Genomic DNA, 18,715 nt, shown 5'->3' with positions numbered 1-18,715 from the left:
TGACCACATGGAAAGACCTAATTTTTTTGTTACATTTCAATGAAATTTATTTTTGTCACTTCCTGTAGAAACTTTGTGAAAATTGTCAGTCAATTATGTAACAAAGTATAACATGCTGATGTGTATAATGTAACACATTAAACAGAATCACTTCAAAAGTAGTTGCAAACAAGATGAATATACACCTGACATGTGGATTTGATTTGTCAAATATGACAAAATCAAACTGGCATTAGTCTGTAACAGAGGAAGTGTTTAATTTGAGGTTGCAAACGAAAGATGTCATTGGTGTTTGAGTTTGTTGTGGAGGTCGGTTCATGTGTGTGTTGGACTTTTCATGTCTAGACCGCAGCCATGCACCAGAAGTAACCGCTCTCCAGTGTCCAAGCTCCTGGTTTTGTCAGGGTTGGTCATCGTCTATCTCCTTTTCTGAATCATGCCATTCTGTGTTCACTCTTTGTTTGTTTATGTTGCCTTAATGCAAATTTCCTGCCTGAATCTTTGTCATTTGAAAGAATCAAAGCATTATCCAAAACAATGTAGATATGAGATTTGTGATTTCTGAAATAGTATAATAAATGATGGCATATAATATGAAACCATGGTTGTCCCTCTATAGCCATAGGTCATACATTGTCATATCGATCTTACTAAATGTGTTTTATGCTATTCTTGGTCAAATGGCAGAATTAACTTAAATGATTCTACATTAGTACAGTGTAGCTGATTGTGAGATGTAGCGCAGTAAGGTCTTAGGGCAGTGGTTTCCAACCTTTATTGGCTCATTTTAACATCACAAATTTCTGGCGACCCCAGACATTCAAAATGGAGACTTTTTTTTTTTTTTTTGCTAAAATTAATTTGTTTTTGTTCATGTAATAGTTTGCTTTACTATTTTGCAAATAAACGTTAATTTTAGACGACATTCAGGCTACATAATGTATATTATTCTGGACGGAGGCAGAAAAGCCAGGTGTAAATTACTGCACAAAGTGAGAATTTTATTTTCCTTGGTCAGGATATGTACAGTCAGTCCAGCTTGGATTTACAAGGCTGCAAATTAATTAAACAATTAATTTAACAAACAATAACTCAAACTATGAATTATGAAAGAGCTGCAGCATCTTAAACTGACCACAATGAACATTAGAAAGAGAAACAGTACCACAGTGCGTCAGTTTCAGCTTCAGAGTTTGTCATGTCTTTTACGTATTGGGATTGTCTCTCTCAACTCACCATATAATTTTTATTGGTAAATTTGTTTTTGTTTTTTTTTTTTTTGTTTTTGTTTTTTTTAGCAATTGCTAGAAATTTCAGGCAACCCCATTTGAAATCCAGGTGACCCCACGTGGAGTCCTGACCCCAAGGTTGAAAAACACTGTCTTAGGGGAATGTATCTTGGGTGGCCATGTCCTGTTTCAAAGACATAACATGAGCAGGCATACGATTATCTACTGTTGGATTTTTTTTTTTTTTTAAAGTCATCATTTTATTGAATCTTAGAGATAATTAAGCAACACAGACAAAAAGGAGGGGAAAAAAATCATGCTGAACTCCATTTTTTCCTCAGCTGCGGTACTAAAATAAGTCAGATTTTAAAAAAATATATACAATATAATAAATACAATATAGTAGAGGGTCAAGGACTCTGTTTAAGAAAGTATTGACACAATCACATTTAAAAGTTATGTAGTGCTGTTTTTGTCTTAGAGTTAAGCAGTGAAATGGCTGATGGTAAAGGAGTATTGGTGTCTGTTGGTTTTAAATTATGGGTTTTTGAAGCAGGAACCCAAAGGCATAGCCTGAAACTCTACAAGCAGGAGGTGGGTGCTGTCAAACATGATTGGGTTCTGCTTTCTTTAACAGCTGTTGGTTTTATAACGTGGACAGACCTCTCTGTTGAGTAGCTGAGATTCTGCTATAGGCCTTGATCATCTTTCTCTGTGAATTTTTCTGATTTAAGCATCACATTCCATAAAAGAAAAAGGTTACAATCTTCCCAATAATAGAAAAGAGTTTTCTGTGGGAGAGGCAATTTAACCAGAAAAATGCAATTGACTGAAAGATGGTTGAAATAAATGTGCTTCAATTAGTCAATGTCTTGGGTGTAAAATATGAATCTATAATTTGTATTATGGCTTGTATGCTATCAGGAGAATGGGACTGTAATTTACAAAGACTTTAAATCAAAACAGCACCTACATTTTAATGAAGATTATACTGAAAATCAACACATTTTGAACTTCACATTAATTTTAGAGTTCCAATGTGAAATTAAGTTCATTTAATTTCACTTCAATTCAGAAATTGCAATGACAGCCTGAAAAATCAATGATCCAGAATTAAAACCGCAAAATTGAAATCCGTCAAAGACACCAGAAAAGAAGAGTTATTACTGAAAAAACAAACATCAAAGCAAACATAGATCAACTGAGGGGAAAAGGGCTCTAGTAAATGAATTGATTAGTTTATCAGGGGAAAAAAAATAATGATCCTTTTAATAGTGAATCATTTTTCTTTTTTTTTCTCAGATTGCAGGCTTTGAAATGTGATGGTCAGATACCAGTCTTTGTCACATCTCAGAATACACAAAATATCAGATTGTTTGCTGTGTCTAAAAGGCCTGATAAATACTTGTTGTTGTCTGAGGGGAAACTAAAACAGGCATTTTTTTGTTGTTTTTGAAATTTCATAGACCAAACAATAGATAAGTAATCAAGAGAAGACGCTCCATAATGAAAAGAAGTATTGTGAGGCTGTCAAGAAGTGTCCTTTGATTATAGACCACATGATCATTCCTCCTTTTAAAACAGCCCCATGTTTGCTTTTTGTCACTCATTTTTTTTCATAATCTTTCCTCATTTTTAGAAAGGTTTCTTTTCTGTTGTTGCAGGTGTTCAAGAAGAAAAGTCTGAAATGATCTGTACTTTGTTTGTGGTTAAAAAATTGACAGCAGCAGTTTTAGTCCACCGCCTTTTTTCAGCCATTGTTTTCAACTACGTTTAAGTCCCTAAGGTAGCTGTTGGTTGGTTTCAGAGCTCTCACGGTTCTCTTATTTTTCACGTGAACTCAAACTGCGACTGAAATTTGTCCAATTGTCGTCCTGCAGGTACACAGGAAGATCCGGGAGGACTCGGACATGGCCCAGGACTCCCTGCAGTGCCTGGCCCAGCTGGCCTCCATGCATGGGCCCATCTTTCCTGATGAGAGCGCCCAGGTCTCCTACCTTGCCCACCTGGTGGAGGGTCTGCTCAGCATGATCAACGGGTCAGTGAATCGCCAACATGCTTCTATTGCGCGGTTGTTTGTAACGCTAATGTGGCTTGATTGGTATGTTCATTTTACAGTCTATCAGCACTAAAGGAGTAACAGGCTTCACTGCTGATGGGTGCTGAAATTCTGAATTAACACTGATATATAACATATATTTGACAGTTTGACCAGTAGCTAATACCTGTGTCATTTCCTTTCATTTGGTTTGTTGTTATTCAAGGACACAGAATACTTTCTTATGTATGTATTAAAACAATAGACTAACTAAACTGTTTTAAATTTCATTGAGCCTCTTATCCTTGAAGGCAAATTCACTCATACATGGTAAAAAACCAACCTTGAATATAACGCAACAGATGAATTTCAGCCTCTGCTATCAGTGAATTGCAATCTTATATGCTATAGTAATCTCTTTTTTTATGTTTTTTTTTTTTTTTCAGAGCAGCAGTTATTTTCCAATTATATGTCTATTTAAATCAGTCACAGTCTTTTCTGTTACGCTCTTTGTTTGGAAAATTTTCTGTTTGATAATCCGTAAAATCATTTCCACTGCACTGACAAGTGATGCTTTACAAACAACAGATGGGACTGATTCCCTACCTGAAAGGTTCTCACAGGGTTGCAGGGGCTATTACACATCCAGCAGGCTACACTAAATGAGTTTTCCCTTTACTAAATCACTGTTATTGTGTGGTTGCTGCAAAGCAGAAAGCACACCATGTCCTTTTTGCTCTTTATTTTGAGGATGTGGTCTTTGAAGCAGCATTCACGGATAGTTCAAATCTTCTAGGTAATTTTTTTGTAGACGTTGACCTTTGTGCATTGTCATGTGGTTTTCAAGTTTGTCAGTCCACTTCAACAGGACATTGTTTTCCATGTAATGCCGTTTTATGCTTTTTAAAACATATTTTAAATTGAAGAACAGACACTAAATGAAGAGGTGTTTTCTCTAGATGTAGGGGTAGTCTCTTAATGATCCAGGTACAATATTGCATGAAAGACGTTGATGGAAATGTCAGAATTTGTGGGGAAAAGTGTCCATTTAATATGCAAAAAATTTTCTTCAAAAAGTTAAGTCAAAGCTTCAGTGTACAATAGTTTTTTGACATCACAGGGCTAGTTAGATAGTTAATTTTTACCCTTTATCATATAGTGAGCTGCATCTTCAAATTCAGGCATTTTTTTCTCCAATGATTTTGGCTCTTGCATCTTTAATGCTCTTAATGTGGAATGGAAACACTTTTTTCCTCATATACATTCTAATGTATGTGAGATGGTTTATCAGTTGTTTGGAATAATTTTTCCAGATATTGTCATAAAACACAAAAATATTGCTGGTAATAGTAATGGGTACATGTGAACGCATGAGTTTGAATTATTTGTCTGCTTTATCCCTATAAAAACATCACAGCCATTTTGATTGAAATAGTCTTACTCTTTTATTTTTTGGAACATTTCAGAAGTTAACTTTAAATTCATTCAACAGTTATATGGAAACATGGTTAATGGTGTTAATCATCAATGAAATAATAATTCTAATTACAACAGTAGAACACAGATTATAAAAACGCACTGTATTTTCTGTTCATTTTGATGAGAAGTATTGTACTGTAAATCCCTTAATCCATATCTTACATGAACTACTTTACTTTGTAATTTTCAATACTAGTTTAACCGTTCGACTAACAAATGTTTAGAAACCGCTCTGCTTTACAAATATGTCCTATACTTTGCACTTTTAAAGTTAAATTACCATTACCATTGCAGTTTGGCTGTCTCTGTAGCAGTTTGTTTTTCTCCACTATCTCAAGGATTTTGTGTTTCTTAAAATCAGAGACTCAACAAGTGATGGAGGCCAATGTCAGCAGGAGTGTGACTCATACTGTGCCATTTCTGCCTTATTTACAGGAAGTAATTGCTTGTTGAGTCTGTATTTTAATGGCCTCTGATTCCTGCATCTGCATACTGGCTTCAGAGGGAATAGCTTGTTTTCCTCTTCAATTACAAATAGACTTAACCAGAAACTTATGTTTCTCCGTTTTCCTCTAAACCCACATTTATGTGAAAGTAGACCAAATTATGCCTTGATTCCTCTTACAGAAAAATGAGGTACTTGTACTGTATTTGAGTGTTTCTGTTTTATGCTGCTTTATATGCCTACATCTGACAGGCAAATATTGTACCGATTACTTTTCTTTTTACAGTTTTTCCATTATGTTCCTATCCCTTAGCATCTCTCTCTATATATCTATACAGTATTTTCAGAGTAAGGTACTTTTACTCAAAGATCTGACTTCTACTTAGACCACGGTCAACTCTCTGATCTGATCTGTTGGTGCGAAAGAATAAAATAAGCATGAATCATACTAGATTTCTGTACGTGTATGCATATCTTTAGTTTTATGGCTGTCTTCAGTTATATTCATCATAAATCTGACAGGGCCATTGTGTGATAATCTACCCTGGAGATGTAACACAAGACTGACATGTCCATACTTTCATAAGATCTGAATTGATGCGGCCAGATGCCGACTCTAAAACCCCAGCAGCACAGGCCTCTGCAGCCTGTGATTGGATTGCCTGCTTGTTAGCGGAGGTCATATGAAGAAACAGAGCTTGTGATTGTGTGCTGAGTTGTGTAAGCCTGTGGCGAGCCTTGCAGGGGGAAGTTTGGAGGGCATTGATTGTTCCACCATGTGGTGAAAGGAATCGGTGTTTTGAGCCTCAGGAAGATTTATTAAATAAGATTACTGCTCTGTTTTTAGCAGGAGGAGACAACTGTCGCCTCCAGGTTAGGTGAGAAGCAGTATTTCAGACACAACGAATTGTCAGAATTTAATCCCTGAATGGTTGGTTGCTTACTGGCAGGTTTCAGCTGCCTGGAAAACATGTCTTAGTGGCACTGCTGTGTTGGCTTTGCATCGTGGACTCATATCAGCTGGTCGAACCACAGCTTTTTGTTTAGCGTCTTGCAGTGTCCACCAGTATACAAGCAAGTGATTAAAACTATTTTAATCTGTGGGACTTCGAATACGTGCTCAGTACACATCACGTTAATGTTATTGTCTAACTCAGATAAGTTATATTTAAACGAGAGTGAACTTAGCCTTGCAATCAAATGACAACGCATCTAGGGTGTATCCTACGTTCACTGTTAGTAGCTGGGAGAGGCTCTAGCATCCTACAACCCTCTTGTGGTTTGTTAGATAAAGTGAATTAAATTTTTTCAAACATATTAATAGATTTTAATACATGGTTACTGGTTAGTGTCCCTTTAGAATGAAAGCAGTTCTTTCACCACTATGAAGTATTTTTTTGTCTTGCTTTTTTTTTTATCTTGTTACGCAGTAATTTCAGCTTAATTTCAGTTGAGAACTGAACAGTTGAGAAATATTAAAACAAGTGCTGTCATTATACATAGTTCACAGATTTACATCTTGTCACCTTCTTGAAATATTTGCCAAAGTCATTTTATAACAAAAATGACATTTTTACCTAAATCATCTCCTCTAGTAAAATCACCTACATTCTCAGTTTAATAGATCTTGTGATTCTACCCTAAGATAATTGCACATCATGAGTGTGATTTAGACCTGGTTATGTTTTTTGTGTTTCCTGAAAAATCTGAAAAAATGCCTTGGGCAATTACTTTCGGAAGGTGATGGTATGCCTTATAAAGCAGTCTCTCAGGGATGTATGCTAGAAGTCAACTGATGGTGGATTTTTAAAGCTTCAGTGTGTAATATTTAGTAAGTTCCAGTGCTGAATTGTAGGTTGCTCTGCTTTGCCCTTACCCTGACCTGTAGCGGCCACAAAAAATGTGACTGTCCCTCATTAGAGTCAGTGTTTGTTTTGCTGAGGGGATATTAACTCTGGTCCACACTCAAACATAGTAGGAGGTGGTAACGCAATTTAACGCCGGATGCCACCCACAATAAAAAAAGAAAGAAAAAAGAAGAGAATCTGTTCTGGGCCAAGGTGGAGAAAATACACACATTCTCTGCAGAAATAGAAGTAGACATACACTAGTTAATGTAAAGGTAATGGTTCAGCCAAAGTATAAAAGTCTCAGCTGTGAAAGGCACTTAAAGTGCAAAACTGAAATGTGTTTGTATTGGTTGTTTCTATGAAAATTAACTGACAACTCATTAAATGGGCAGCAGTGTGTCTCCACAGTAAAGTTTCCCTCTTTATTGTCTTGTTACGTCTTTTATGTTGTTACATCTATCCTGTATCCATTGGTCTATACATCGAAAGGTCAGTTTTCTATGTATTCTTGGTCGTCCATGTCCATGGTCTTCTACTTTTTTACTGAGTTTTTGAAGTTTATCATCAATGTATTTATTCATTTGTATATTTATATAGCACATTTCATACAGATATATAACAAAAAAGAAATGATTTGGTGATTTTAAAACCATCACACTGACATGGCAGTTTAAGAAAAAAATATGGAAAAATCAATTAAAGTGGTGTAAACTACAAACCACATGACATAAACTAAGGTAAACAGGTGAAAACATGCAACATCTAGTTAAAAGCACTTGATCCAATCTAGTGAAAAAATGTTTATGAATAAAGCAATACAGCACAATACAATATACCAGTTGATACTTGATCGTCAGTTAAAGGGGTCATATTTTGCTAAACCCACTTTTATTAGTCTTTGGTACATTTATTTGTGTATTTGGACTCTTAATAGTTCAAAAAGTTTGAATTTGAACCCTCCAGGTGCTGCAAAGCTATCTTTATATTCAGTTTGGCAAAAATTGAGTGGATTTCTACAACCTGTTTTAATTCCTGCTTAATTTGTTACATCTGTAACTAGTTACAGCACGGCATTTTCACATATATGGTCAAGAATTTCGAAGAACATTTCTCCAAGTACGCCATAATTGTCTATCAGCAGCAGCGGTTGTAGTCCATACTGAAAATATGTCCAAACTTTGAGTCGATGCCCTAAAATGTTCAGTTGTTAGTTGAATGGGACAGAGCAATACAGTCAACAACCTGGAGGGGGTGGGGCATGAAGGGGCTCATGTGCATTTAAAGGGCCAGCGCTCAAAATGACCTTTCTGGTGTCATTGCTCAGAAATAGGGTTGAAGATGGACCTGTGGAGTTGAATTAATGGAGAATTCAGACCCAAGCATAGCATTTACAGTTTATGTAGACCACAGGGAAATGTTTTAAAATGCATAATTCCATTTTTAAAAAAGCAAAATATCACTTCTTTAAGGCACCAGAGTCATACTAAGGGTATTTAGCAAGAATAAAACCATATACACGCAGATGTTTTGTTCATTAAAAGCTGCTGGGAATACAGCCGATGTAGTGGACTGGGGGATCCCCAACACAGGGTTTGACTCATCAACTTGCAGCCTCATGGTGCATATTTCTGTGTTTGGCTACTAAAAGAATAAGCAGCATTAACAGAATAATATAGAAATATGGAATTATAGATATTAAATATAATCCTGTCCATCTTGTGGTTTGTTGCAGTGTAATAGTTGAAGGTCATATCCTATGTGTGGGAGGGGTTATTGAATCATAGTCAGAGTATTTAATAGAAATTTGTAGGTGTGTCTATTCACAGCGGTTCTGGTCTGAATTAAGGGACATACTTTGTGTATAAATAACACACACTTGCTGTTGGACCATGTGATTCAGTGAGTAGGGGTCTCTCATTCTCGCTCTCTCTCCTGCTCTGCCTGTAATCACCTATTCTTGGAGCTTTTTTTCCAATTGCCTCATCGGAAAACCATGCAGAGCGGGATGGTCGATCTGCAGTGATTGAGCAGTTCTGCTCGCAATTTAACTCCATCTGATAGGGGTTAGCGAGGCCTCTCACACAGCGTTTCTCTCGCCGGCTGGAGCTGTGGGGAGGTGCGCCAGATCAAACAGAGGTTCAAGATTAACACTTTACTATTCTGGTTCAGCACAGGAACGTCAAAGATCGCACAAAACGTCAGACGTGGTGGCAATTTTTGGTTTTATTTGTTTTTCACGATCCCCATTAGCTGTGCCATAAAACACAGCTGGACATGCATTCCTTTTTTTTTTTTTTTTAAAGCTTGCAGAAGGCACTTAAAATAATACAGTACGATGCAACTAGACCACTATTAGGTTTGTTGTTTTAGCAAGGCTGTAATCACCATACATGTATATTTCCCAGTCTCTAAGGCGAGATACAATGGGGTGATCTGAGCAAAGAAAAAACATACAAGATGAGCCTTAAGAATAACTGGAGAAAACGTGGTATAAGAGGCAAGAAGTTCAGTCAAGAAAAGAAAATCAACCCAAGAAAGTACAACTCAGAGGTCATACTAAATACTGACTTTTACCAGTAGACATGACATAGTTTTGCTCTTATTTGTGTGGTTTTAATACTGCGATCATATTTCCTGTCATTTCTTAAACTACAAACATTCATCTCTGTTGATGATTTTTAAAGTATCATGGAGAATGCAGTGAAGGAGGAATGTCACAGTTTTTCTTGAGGCCATTATGGATCATTAATTATTGTTCTTTTTTTATTGTTCTTTGTGTATTTTGTATGTGTTTTATGTATTTTTGACTTTGTACGGCCGCTGCCTTGGCCAGGTCTCCCTTGCAAAAGAGATTTCTAATCTCAACGGGAATTCCTGGTTGAATAAAGGTAAATAATCTTAATAGTGTCCAGGGAAATACATATAAGTTGATACATTTTAATTAATTCAGACTTATAAACTAAATGAGATCTGTAGAAAACACAGAGGAGCTGTTGGTGTAGATACATACTAAATAAAGTTTCCTACAAAGTATAGTAACAGAATTGTCGTGATATTTGCTGATTTCTGCTAATTTTACGGCTTTCATTGGCTTGTTCCAGATCTTTGTGATGTTACAAAAAAAGTCCTGAATTTGGAAAGCTGTCACATACTTGTTTAGATATTTTTTCTCTTTGGTCTGGTTTCTATGAGTTTTGTTGTGTTTGATGTTGTTTTGTTGTTTTTCTCTGAGGCTTTTTTCCTCCATTCTGTTCCTCCTTTGTGCCTCCCTCAGAATTGTTTTATCTCTCTTCCATCTGCCAGCTCACAGTTTGTAAGGTGGCGTTAAATCCACTCGTTCCACAGTGTAACTGGGGCCGGAGTTGTTTTTTACTGTCAATCATATTTTGATCTTTTTTGTTCTGCTTCTACTCTACCACATTTCAGAGAATATTGTTTTTGTGCCTTAAATTTAACATGGTTCCCAAGCATCATGGAAAACACATGGGGAAAAAAATGAGTGAAAACTAAAATATCCTGGAAAATTTGAGGTTATTGTGGGAATCTATTTATATATTTATTATATCCTGCTATTTTCCTGTACTTGGAATAAACTACTAATCCTAATCTTGGTAAATGAGTCTAAAGTCAGTCTAAATTCCTCACTTAGCAATTGTAGGATTATGTCAAAGGTTCATTTATGTATCAGATTAAGTATGTGTTTTAATCCTGAAGGAGGTTAAAGCAAACAACACGTAACACACAAGAACACAATCTTATAATGACTAAGTATAATAATGGATTATTTTAAATAAAAATTATCAGTAATAATTTCTGTAAAAAATAGAAAATACAAAGTGAATATTGCATGTGAATGTATATACACACATATATACATACACATACACACACACACACATACATATATATATATATATATATATATATATATATATATATATATATATATACATACAAGCATACACAGATAGAATAGTACAATAGAAGTACAAAAATAAAACTTATGCTCATAGATTGAGATAAAAATTATCAGTAATAATTTCTGTAAAAAATAGAAAATACAAAGTGAATATTGCATGTGAATGTATATATACACACACATATATACATACACATACACACATATATATACAAGCATACACAGATAGAATAGTACAATAGAAGTACAAAAATAAAAATCATGCTCATAGATTCTGACAGCAATGGTTAATATAATAAGATTTTAAAGAACAAAGAATTTTGGTTAAATAAGTTGATACAATAATTATGATTTTCTGACCATCAAACACACTGGGCTTTCCAAAGGGAACAAGATAAAATACTGTAAAGGAATAAACACAATAATAATGAACCACAGTAAGAAAAAATAAGACCATCATATCTGTAGGCTGTGTTCCTATAACTGGAGCGATTTTTAAGTGTGCATTAAATGATATCATAGTGAAGTTAGAGCCAAACACTGCAAATCCAGAGATTAACTCATCGCTGTACAGAAAAGGATCTCTGGATGAAAATGGAAATCCTGTTTAAATGACAGCTTTAGTTGCTTTTCTTTTGAGTTGAAATCATTAAATTGATAATCAGTTAACTGGATGAAAACCTCCAGTATACAGTATATTGAGGATTATGACTTGTGTTTTTATCCAGAGACTAATGGTGAGATCATGCAGAGATTTGATTCATTGTTGTAGCTATTCAGATCAATTACTTCAGTAAAACGTCACTGCCGGGCAGAAACCTCTTTTGTCCAAAACGTTTATTTTTCAGGAAACTGGAAAACGATGTATATTCTAAATAAACGAATGGAGTTAAGAGATGTAATCACAAGCTGTTTTCAACACTTTTCCTTGGTTAAATATTTATAAAACCGTCAGGCCAACATGAAGACTAATGTGACTAATAGAATCATTTTATGACCAAAAAAGAAAAAAAAAAGATGGCGACAAAAAGTACTTCACTATGTGGTACACAAGTATCATCTACAATCTCACTTATGTGTTATAAGCAAGATGCACTGAAAGTATGAAAACTAACACACTATGTAGTAAAATGGTCCCTGTCAGTGTTTTATTGTGTTTTTGGATTCATTTTAATGTTTAACTTTAAAGTTGAGCTCATTTGTTTCTTTGTAAGCTGTTGTTAGTTTCACCTGTAGAAATGCCTCATATTCTGGAACACCATCGTATGTTTGTAACATCTGTCCTGTGAGAACCACATAGCTCTAAATAAGTTACCTGATTATGAACTCAGAAAAAAAGACCTGTTTTCAGTTTTGTGACTGTTTTCCAATTAATGAAGGAGGGTTTTAAAGAGTGTATTTAGCTTAAGGAGAAGTCTAAACTCAACTAATAAAGGAACATTTAATCATTTAATACTTCACTAAACATTGAAAATACAATGTTTTCACTGCACAGTTGGAGAAACAAAAAATACTGATCTGAAATATAATTAACAATTAAGTTGTTGAACAAATGAAGTAGAAGGATAGACTGATTTAAAACCCGTCATTAGATGTTGTGTCCTACTTTTCAGATTAAGATATGATGCAATGAAATATGACACAAAATAAGGAGTATAAATAGGATTTAAATCCAGTGTAAGACTGTTGAAATGTTGCCACATAATCATGCATTTGACTTGATGAAATGTACAATTTAGTAAGCAGTTTGTAAGATTGTAAGTAATGCTGTAGTAGTTGAACTGAAAATGGTAATTTTTATGGTATAGTATTGCTTGTCCTCCGTATGTAAAGGGTCTGAATATTTCTTTGACAGTTAACCACCGTTTAGAACCTGTTAAAACCTGAAATGCCACACTGAACATTTTAAATGTAATCGTTGACATCTGTGTACATGTTGGATATTATTGTAGCTTCATTACTTCTTTCCTCACGGTGGATGTTTAGGCGCCGTGGTTAGATTTGTCCAGATTGTGCACAATTTATATTCTATTACATGCCATTTTTCGAAATCTAACATGTGAGCAACGTATTTAAGTGTGTCCACAGCCGTCACCCCATGCTTCATGGTACGATCCCCTGATGAAAGTCCCTCATAAAATGAAAAGTGTAATTACAGCCGCTCTTTGTGTGCTGTGTGCTGTGCTATGAGGCAGGAATACCATAAAAGTAACCCCAGATGCAGCTGTGGAAAAGTGCTCAGGGGTCAAGTTGCCCACGAGTTTTGGTTAAGGATCAATTTTCATGCGTGTTTCCAAACCTCAGTCACCAGCAGGAAAAGTAGAAAGTGACCCCCGTTTATCCAGAGAGTGGAAACTGTCCTTCCTTAAGGCCAGAGCTTGGGTTTGACCTGAAAACGGAGAATCAGATTGAACTTTTGTACAGAGAAGGAAATCAGTTTTTACCACAGGGAAATGTCAATATCAGTACTTTATTAGTGAAGCACACTTCTTTCTTTTCTGCATTTTCACTTAGCTGCTAGAAAAATCACTCAGACTTTCAGAACTATATAAATTATTTCAGTTATTAAGGACAAAGTTGACCATTGTCCAATAATTGGTTGATCAATAAACATCTTATCTTGACTTTTTTTTTCATTTTTACCAGGATTGAGATTGAGGACTCCGAGGCAGTGGGCATCTCGAATATCATCTCCAACCTGATCACCATGTTCCCTCGGAGCATTTTAACAGCCCTGCCCAGCGACCTCTTCACCTCTTTCATTAACTGCCTCACACTTCTCACCTGCTCTTTTGGACGCAGTGCCGCCCTAGAGGAAGTGGTGAGTACTACAGCGTGACCTGAGGTTTAAAGTCTCTGTGGAAGCTAGTGGAGAGCGCTTTGATTTTCATAGTTTTGTGTTTCTTGTAAAATAGGAATTTAGAAAATGTCATTTGAGCTGGTTATAATTTGGAACATTATAGCAACAAATCTGCCTTACTAACCTTAATAAATAGTAGAAACAGAAATAATTAATAATTTTTAGTTGCTGTTATTTTATTTTGACTTTTGTTTTGCTTTCATAAAGGTCAAACCAAAGTCAAATAAATTTTCAGTTTCAGTTAGTTTTGCTTTCCTCTTTTGTTGACTGGTGATGATTGTGACTTTCTGTTATTGGTCTGAGAATCTAAACTAGTTTCTTCACATATGAACTGAATTATGGTCTAGTTAGATCTGGGTTGAAACCACCTGTTTTAGTTAGAACAAAAGCCAACTCTTTGGTCCACATCTGGATGTAAACTGTTTATCCAAAGATTTGTTTTTGGTCAAACTAAAAAGTCCAAAAGTCTGGACCAAACAAGGTAGGCATGAAAGAAAGGGGGTCTGCTTTCCCCTTTGTGAATAGTTCCACATGTTTTATCACCTTCCACTTGCAAGGCACCTGATCTTATCTAAGCCAGTCACAGTTTTCCCGCTCGGGCTCTGTCTTGGGACTTTCACTCTCATGGCTACATGTTTTCCATCTGCTGGCGTGAATCTGACACAACTAAAAAACGGAAGGTCGATTTAATTTCAAATCAAAATCACCTTCTACAACACAGGTTCACCAGTAAAACTCTTGGAGTTTGATAAAGAACAGTGGCTGGAGATGCTTGGTTTATGTTCAATTAATGATGTATTTTAATGAAGTCACTTTTTCTTCAGTTTATCTGTTTCTGATGTAACAATCAACTTTAATCTCAGCATTTATGAACATCTACATGATCAGTAAATTAAATATAGGATAATACCTGATTTTCACTGAAAAAAAATTAAAAATACAGAGGATAATATAAAGTACATGGTCAAAAATCACTTAAGAAAAGTTAAATATAAAGAAAAACGTATTTTGGAATGGCCACAAAAGTACCACTGTGTCTTTGTTGGTTAAGATGTCTCCTCTCTTTATTGATCCCATAATTCTAAATACATTTTGAAAGTGTGGAAAGCAAACTATTATGAAGTGTAAATAGTTGTGATATAAATGTTTTTTTTTCTTCCCGCCTCAGCTGGATAAGGACGACATGGTTTACATGGAGGCCTATGATAAGCTGTTGGAGTCGTGGCTCACACTGGTCCAGGACGAGGAGCATTTTCCTCGTGGCTGCTTCGTTCAGCCAGCGATACAGGTCTTCAACTCGTACATTCAGTGTCATCTGGCTGCTCCTGACGGCACACGCAACCTGGTGAGATGGTCTTTACAGTGATACTGCACCATTACTCATGATAACCACTGTGTGGTTTTAAGTTTGAACAGATTTTTCTACATCTTCGTTGAGGTTACCTTAACCACTCTCTTCTCAATTCCTTATCTTTTTCTCACATAAATCATAAAACTCTTAACCTCTCTCTGCCTTCCACTTGTCAGTCAGTGAATGGCATAGCATCCCACGATGAGGAGGAGATCAATGAGCTGCAGGAAGACGACAGAGAGCTGTTCTCAGATCAGCTGTCCAGCATCGGGATGCTGGGGCGTGTGGCCGCTGACCACTGCATCCCCCTGCTCACAAGGTAAAACCGATGCGTTTACATTTATGCATTACTCAGAGCTCTGTACCTGACACTCTCACATCTCACAGGAGGAGTTTGACATTTATTTTATTTAATCCAGCAGCATCTTTCAACTTTCTAACACATCCATTTTTCCTCCAGTCCTGTTTGTTTTGGCCACAATTTTGTGTTCAACACTAACATTACAGACATTTGTCATGGTGGTGAAAACCAGTGAAAGTAGGTTTTATCTCTGGCACAAACATAATAATGGTATATTAATCTACTGCAAACCGGTCTCATCTGTACTGTCTGACATTTTGCAATTCCACTCTGTTGTAAATATGTATGTAGTCTATATAGTCGTATTATTATTATTTTACGTTGCTTTTGGCACCATCTTTATCCATGCACATTTTTTCTTGCCCTTTATTTTGTCGCTGTCTTGACCATTGAATATCCTGTTTGGGATCAATAAAATCTCATCTAATCTACCTGCCACTATATGCCACACTTCCACTGTTGAAGCATGTCAGAATATTGTACAGTTACACAGGTTTATTTCAGTCTATTTGTGCTCTTTTGATACATTTGTACCCCCAATTTTACCAAACACAGTTTATGTTGATATTTTGCATCTTTCTGCAGCCTCCTGGAGGACCGGGTAACACGGCTGCACGGTCAGCTCCAGAGAACCCAGCAGCACCTCATGGCCTCATCTGACCCCGGATCAGTCGACCGCAAAGTCTTGGACGACCTCTATGAAGACATCCACTGGCTCATACTGGTCTCAGGTCAGTAGTAGGACATTGAACTTTGGCTGTTTGTGCCATTTTCATAAAGAACATTTTAAGGCAGAATATTGTTCAATAAAAGCTGACTCAAGGGTTTGGTTTACAAAATGTGTTAGACATGGTTTAAAAACATTTTATATGTGCCTGTGAAAAGCAGAATAAATGTCTAATATAAAGTAAAATAGGTGTTTTATAGTCTTAACAAGCCTCTTTTCCATTGCACTATATTCTACTTTACAGACTTTATTGAGAAGAACTAAACTCCACCCGCTTCTGTGGGTTTGACTTAATGAAGTAATGTTTGACCCACCCTATTTAAACAGCAGGTTCCTCAACATTAATTTAACAATATAATTTTCATTTTTCATATTTTAGTCTGTTTTTTAATATAGTACAATGTGTTCAAATTCTTCAGGGTATTTACTAGCAGACGACCCCCCGGGTGAAACACCGCTCATTCCCTCAGAGGTGATGGAGTTTTCCATCAAACACTCGACAGAAGTGGACATCAACACAACGCTGCAGATCCTGGGTTCACCGGGCGAGAAGGCCTCATCCATACCAGGCTGCAACCGCACAGACTCAGTCATCAGGTGAGAAGAATCATAGACCAAACACCATCTCCCACTTATAGGATAACATTAACTTCATATTGTGACAGTAAATCAGAAGCATCTGTGAAAATATTCTTCTTGTTGCTCGGTTATGGCAACATTTTATTGTTTCTCGTTATTATTTTATTATTCAAAACGAATATTGTTTTGTTTTTGATTCAGCATAGTTTTACTTAATTTTTATTAAGGGAGTTTCTAGGTTAGCTTTCATTTGATGTTTTTACTTTGTGCTGTGGTTTTATTAATTTTAGTCTTGTTTTTATATAAGATAGGGTTAGTTTGAGTCTTTCTTGTAACATGGGGTATTTCACACAGAAATTCAAAGTAATAAAAATATATGTACATTACTGTGCAAAAGTCTTAGGCCACCTGTAGGTTTGTTGTTTTTGCGGGGTTTACATGAGCATGCATATTTATTTGTCATTTCTGTTTTTCTTCAGATACAAGAAAATACAGGAAACTACATAGCTTCTAAAAGTCAAGGTCCCAATGACAAGAAGCAGCATAAAAACTTATAAACATCTGACATGTTTTGAATAAGACCTAGTATAAACATCAGAAAAATAATGCACTACATCTCATATCCAGTTTCTGTCATAATAGAAGAAACTCAGACATGCACATGTATGGTCATAATTTTACTCAACCTACAAACCTAATAACGGCTTTAGACTTTTACACAGTATTGTGTATGTTTTTTTTATTTTAATTAACCTTTATTTAACCAGGCAAGACAGATTAAGAACACACTCATTTATTGTACAATAAACATTTAATGCAATTTATTTTATTTCAGTTTATCCTATATTTTAGATAAGACTCAGTTTTATTTTTTTCAGTCAGGAAATGTTTAAAAAATATTTTTTCTTTTATTTTCAGTACCAATCTATGGTACTGTCATGTATTTACACTGTACTGTCTTTTCCATCTGTGCGGAACATCAGTACAAAATGGTAGCTGTAGAAATCCAACCGATAATAAAATGGACCCGGGGGTGCAAAACATATTTTTAGGCACTGTTATGAGCTCACTGGAGATTTATATTTTGACAATAATTAACTGACAGCGTGTGGCTGTCATGTTGTGTGGCACAAGACTGGCAGTCAACACTGGATGTTTGTTTGTTAGAGGGTAATTGTAATGTGTGCGTGCACATACGGATAATCACAGTGACGACAAAAGATAGCCATGGCAGCCAGTGGTATTGTCTGCTGAAGGTCATTTAGTCCCTGTGTTTTATAGATTGTTCATTATTAAGGTGTGTGTGTGTTGGTGTGCATGGTGCTGACAGAGGATTGGAGAGGCGAGTGGCTGATGGCATCAGGTTTCCTAAAAGCGATCGGCCCGTAAATGTCAGCGTGGTTTTGTTTTCTGCAAACAATGCGGAACTGTGCACTGTCCTGGACTGAGAGGGGCGCACATAAGCTGCTCTAAGCCTGCTGCCCGCCTGGCCTTTCGTATACTGTGTGTGTCTATGTGTGTGTTGACGTGCACTTGACTGTGTGAAGACCACACTTTGACAAAAAGGGCATCAAGATAGTAACAGTCTGCCAGGGTTTGATCCTTTCACTGTACAGCTGGGAAATATCACCTGAAATCAGTATCTAAAAGTAGGGCTGTAAATAAGCTAAGGATTGTTTTGATGAACAACACCTGATTTTTTGTTTTTGTTTTTTGGGGGGGGGGCTGCCGCCGTCAGTCCAACAACTTAGCTGCGAGACACAAAACACTTGAACTGTACTTGACCCTGTATAAAAATACCTTACAGACTAATTTACTACTCCTTACCCAAACTGAGTTAAAAGTGAATTCATCACTATTTTAATCTGCACGATGTA

At 36.1% G+C, this 18,715-nt stretch overlaps 1 protein-coding gene across 1 annotated transcript in view; it reads left to right on the top strand.

Annotated features, from left to right (window-relative positions):
• Nucleotides 1–18,715, top strand: part of xpo4 (exportin 4) — a 74,824-nt gene that overhangs the window by 39,072 nt on the left and 17,037 nt on the right. Inside the window, exons 8-13 of the mRNA XM_030125164.1 lie at nt 3,110–3,267; nt 13,607–13,781; nt 14,989–15,165; nt 15,348–15,490; nt 16,118–16,263; nt 16,679–16,856. Coding sequence (XP_029981024.1) covers nt 3,110–3,267; nt 13,607–13,781; nt 14,989–15,165; nt 15,348–15,490; nt 16,118–16,263; nt 16,679–16,856 — 977 coding nt within the window. The remainder of the gene's footprint in view (nt 1–3,109; nt 3,268–13,606; nt 13,782–14,988; nt 15,166–15,347; nt 15,491–16,117; nt 16,264–16,678; nt 16,857–18,715) is intronic.

Source organism: Sphaeramia orbicularis, chromosome 21 (genome assembly GCF_902148855.1).
Source record: "Sphaeramia orbicularis chromosome 21, fSphaOr1.1, whole genome shotgun sequence".
In the NCBI taxonomy this organism is placed as follows: domain Eukaryota; kingdom Metazoa; phylum Chordata; class Actinopteri; order Kurtiformes; family Apogonidae; genus Sphaeramia; species Sphaeramia orbicularis.
Note: the sequence above shows the minus strand (reverse complement) of the source record. Positions and strands in the feature narration are given on the sequence as shown.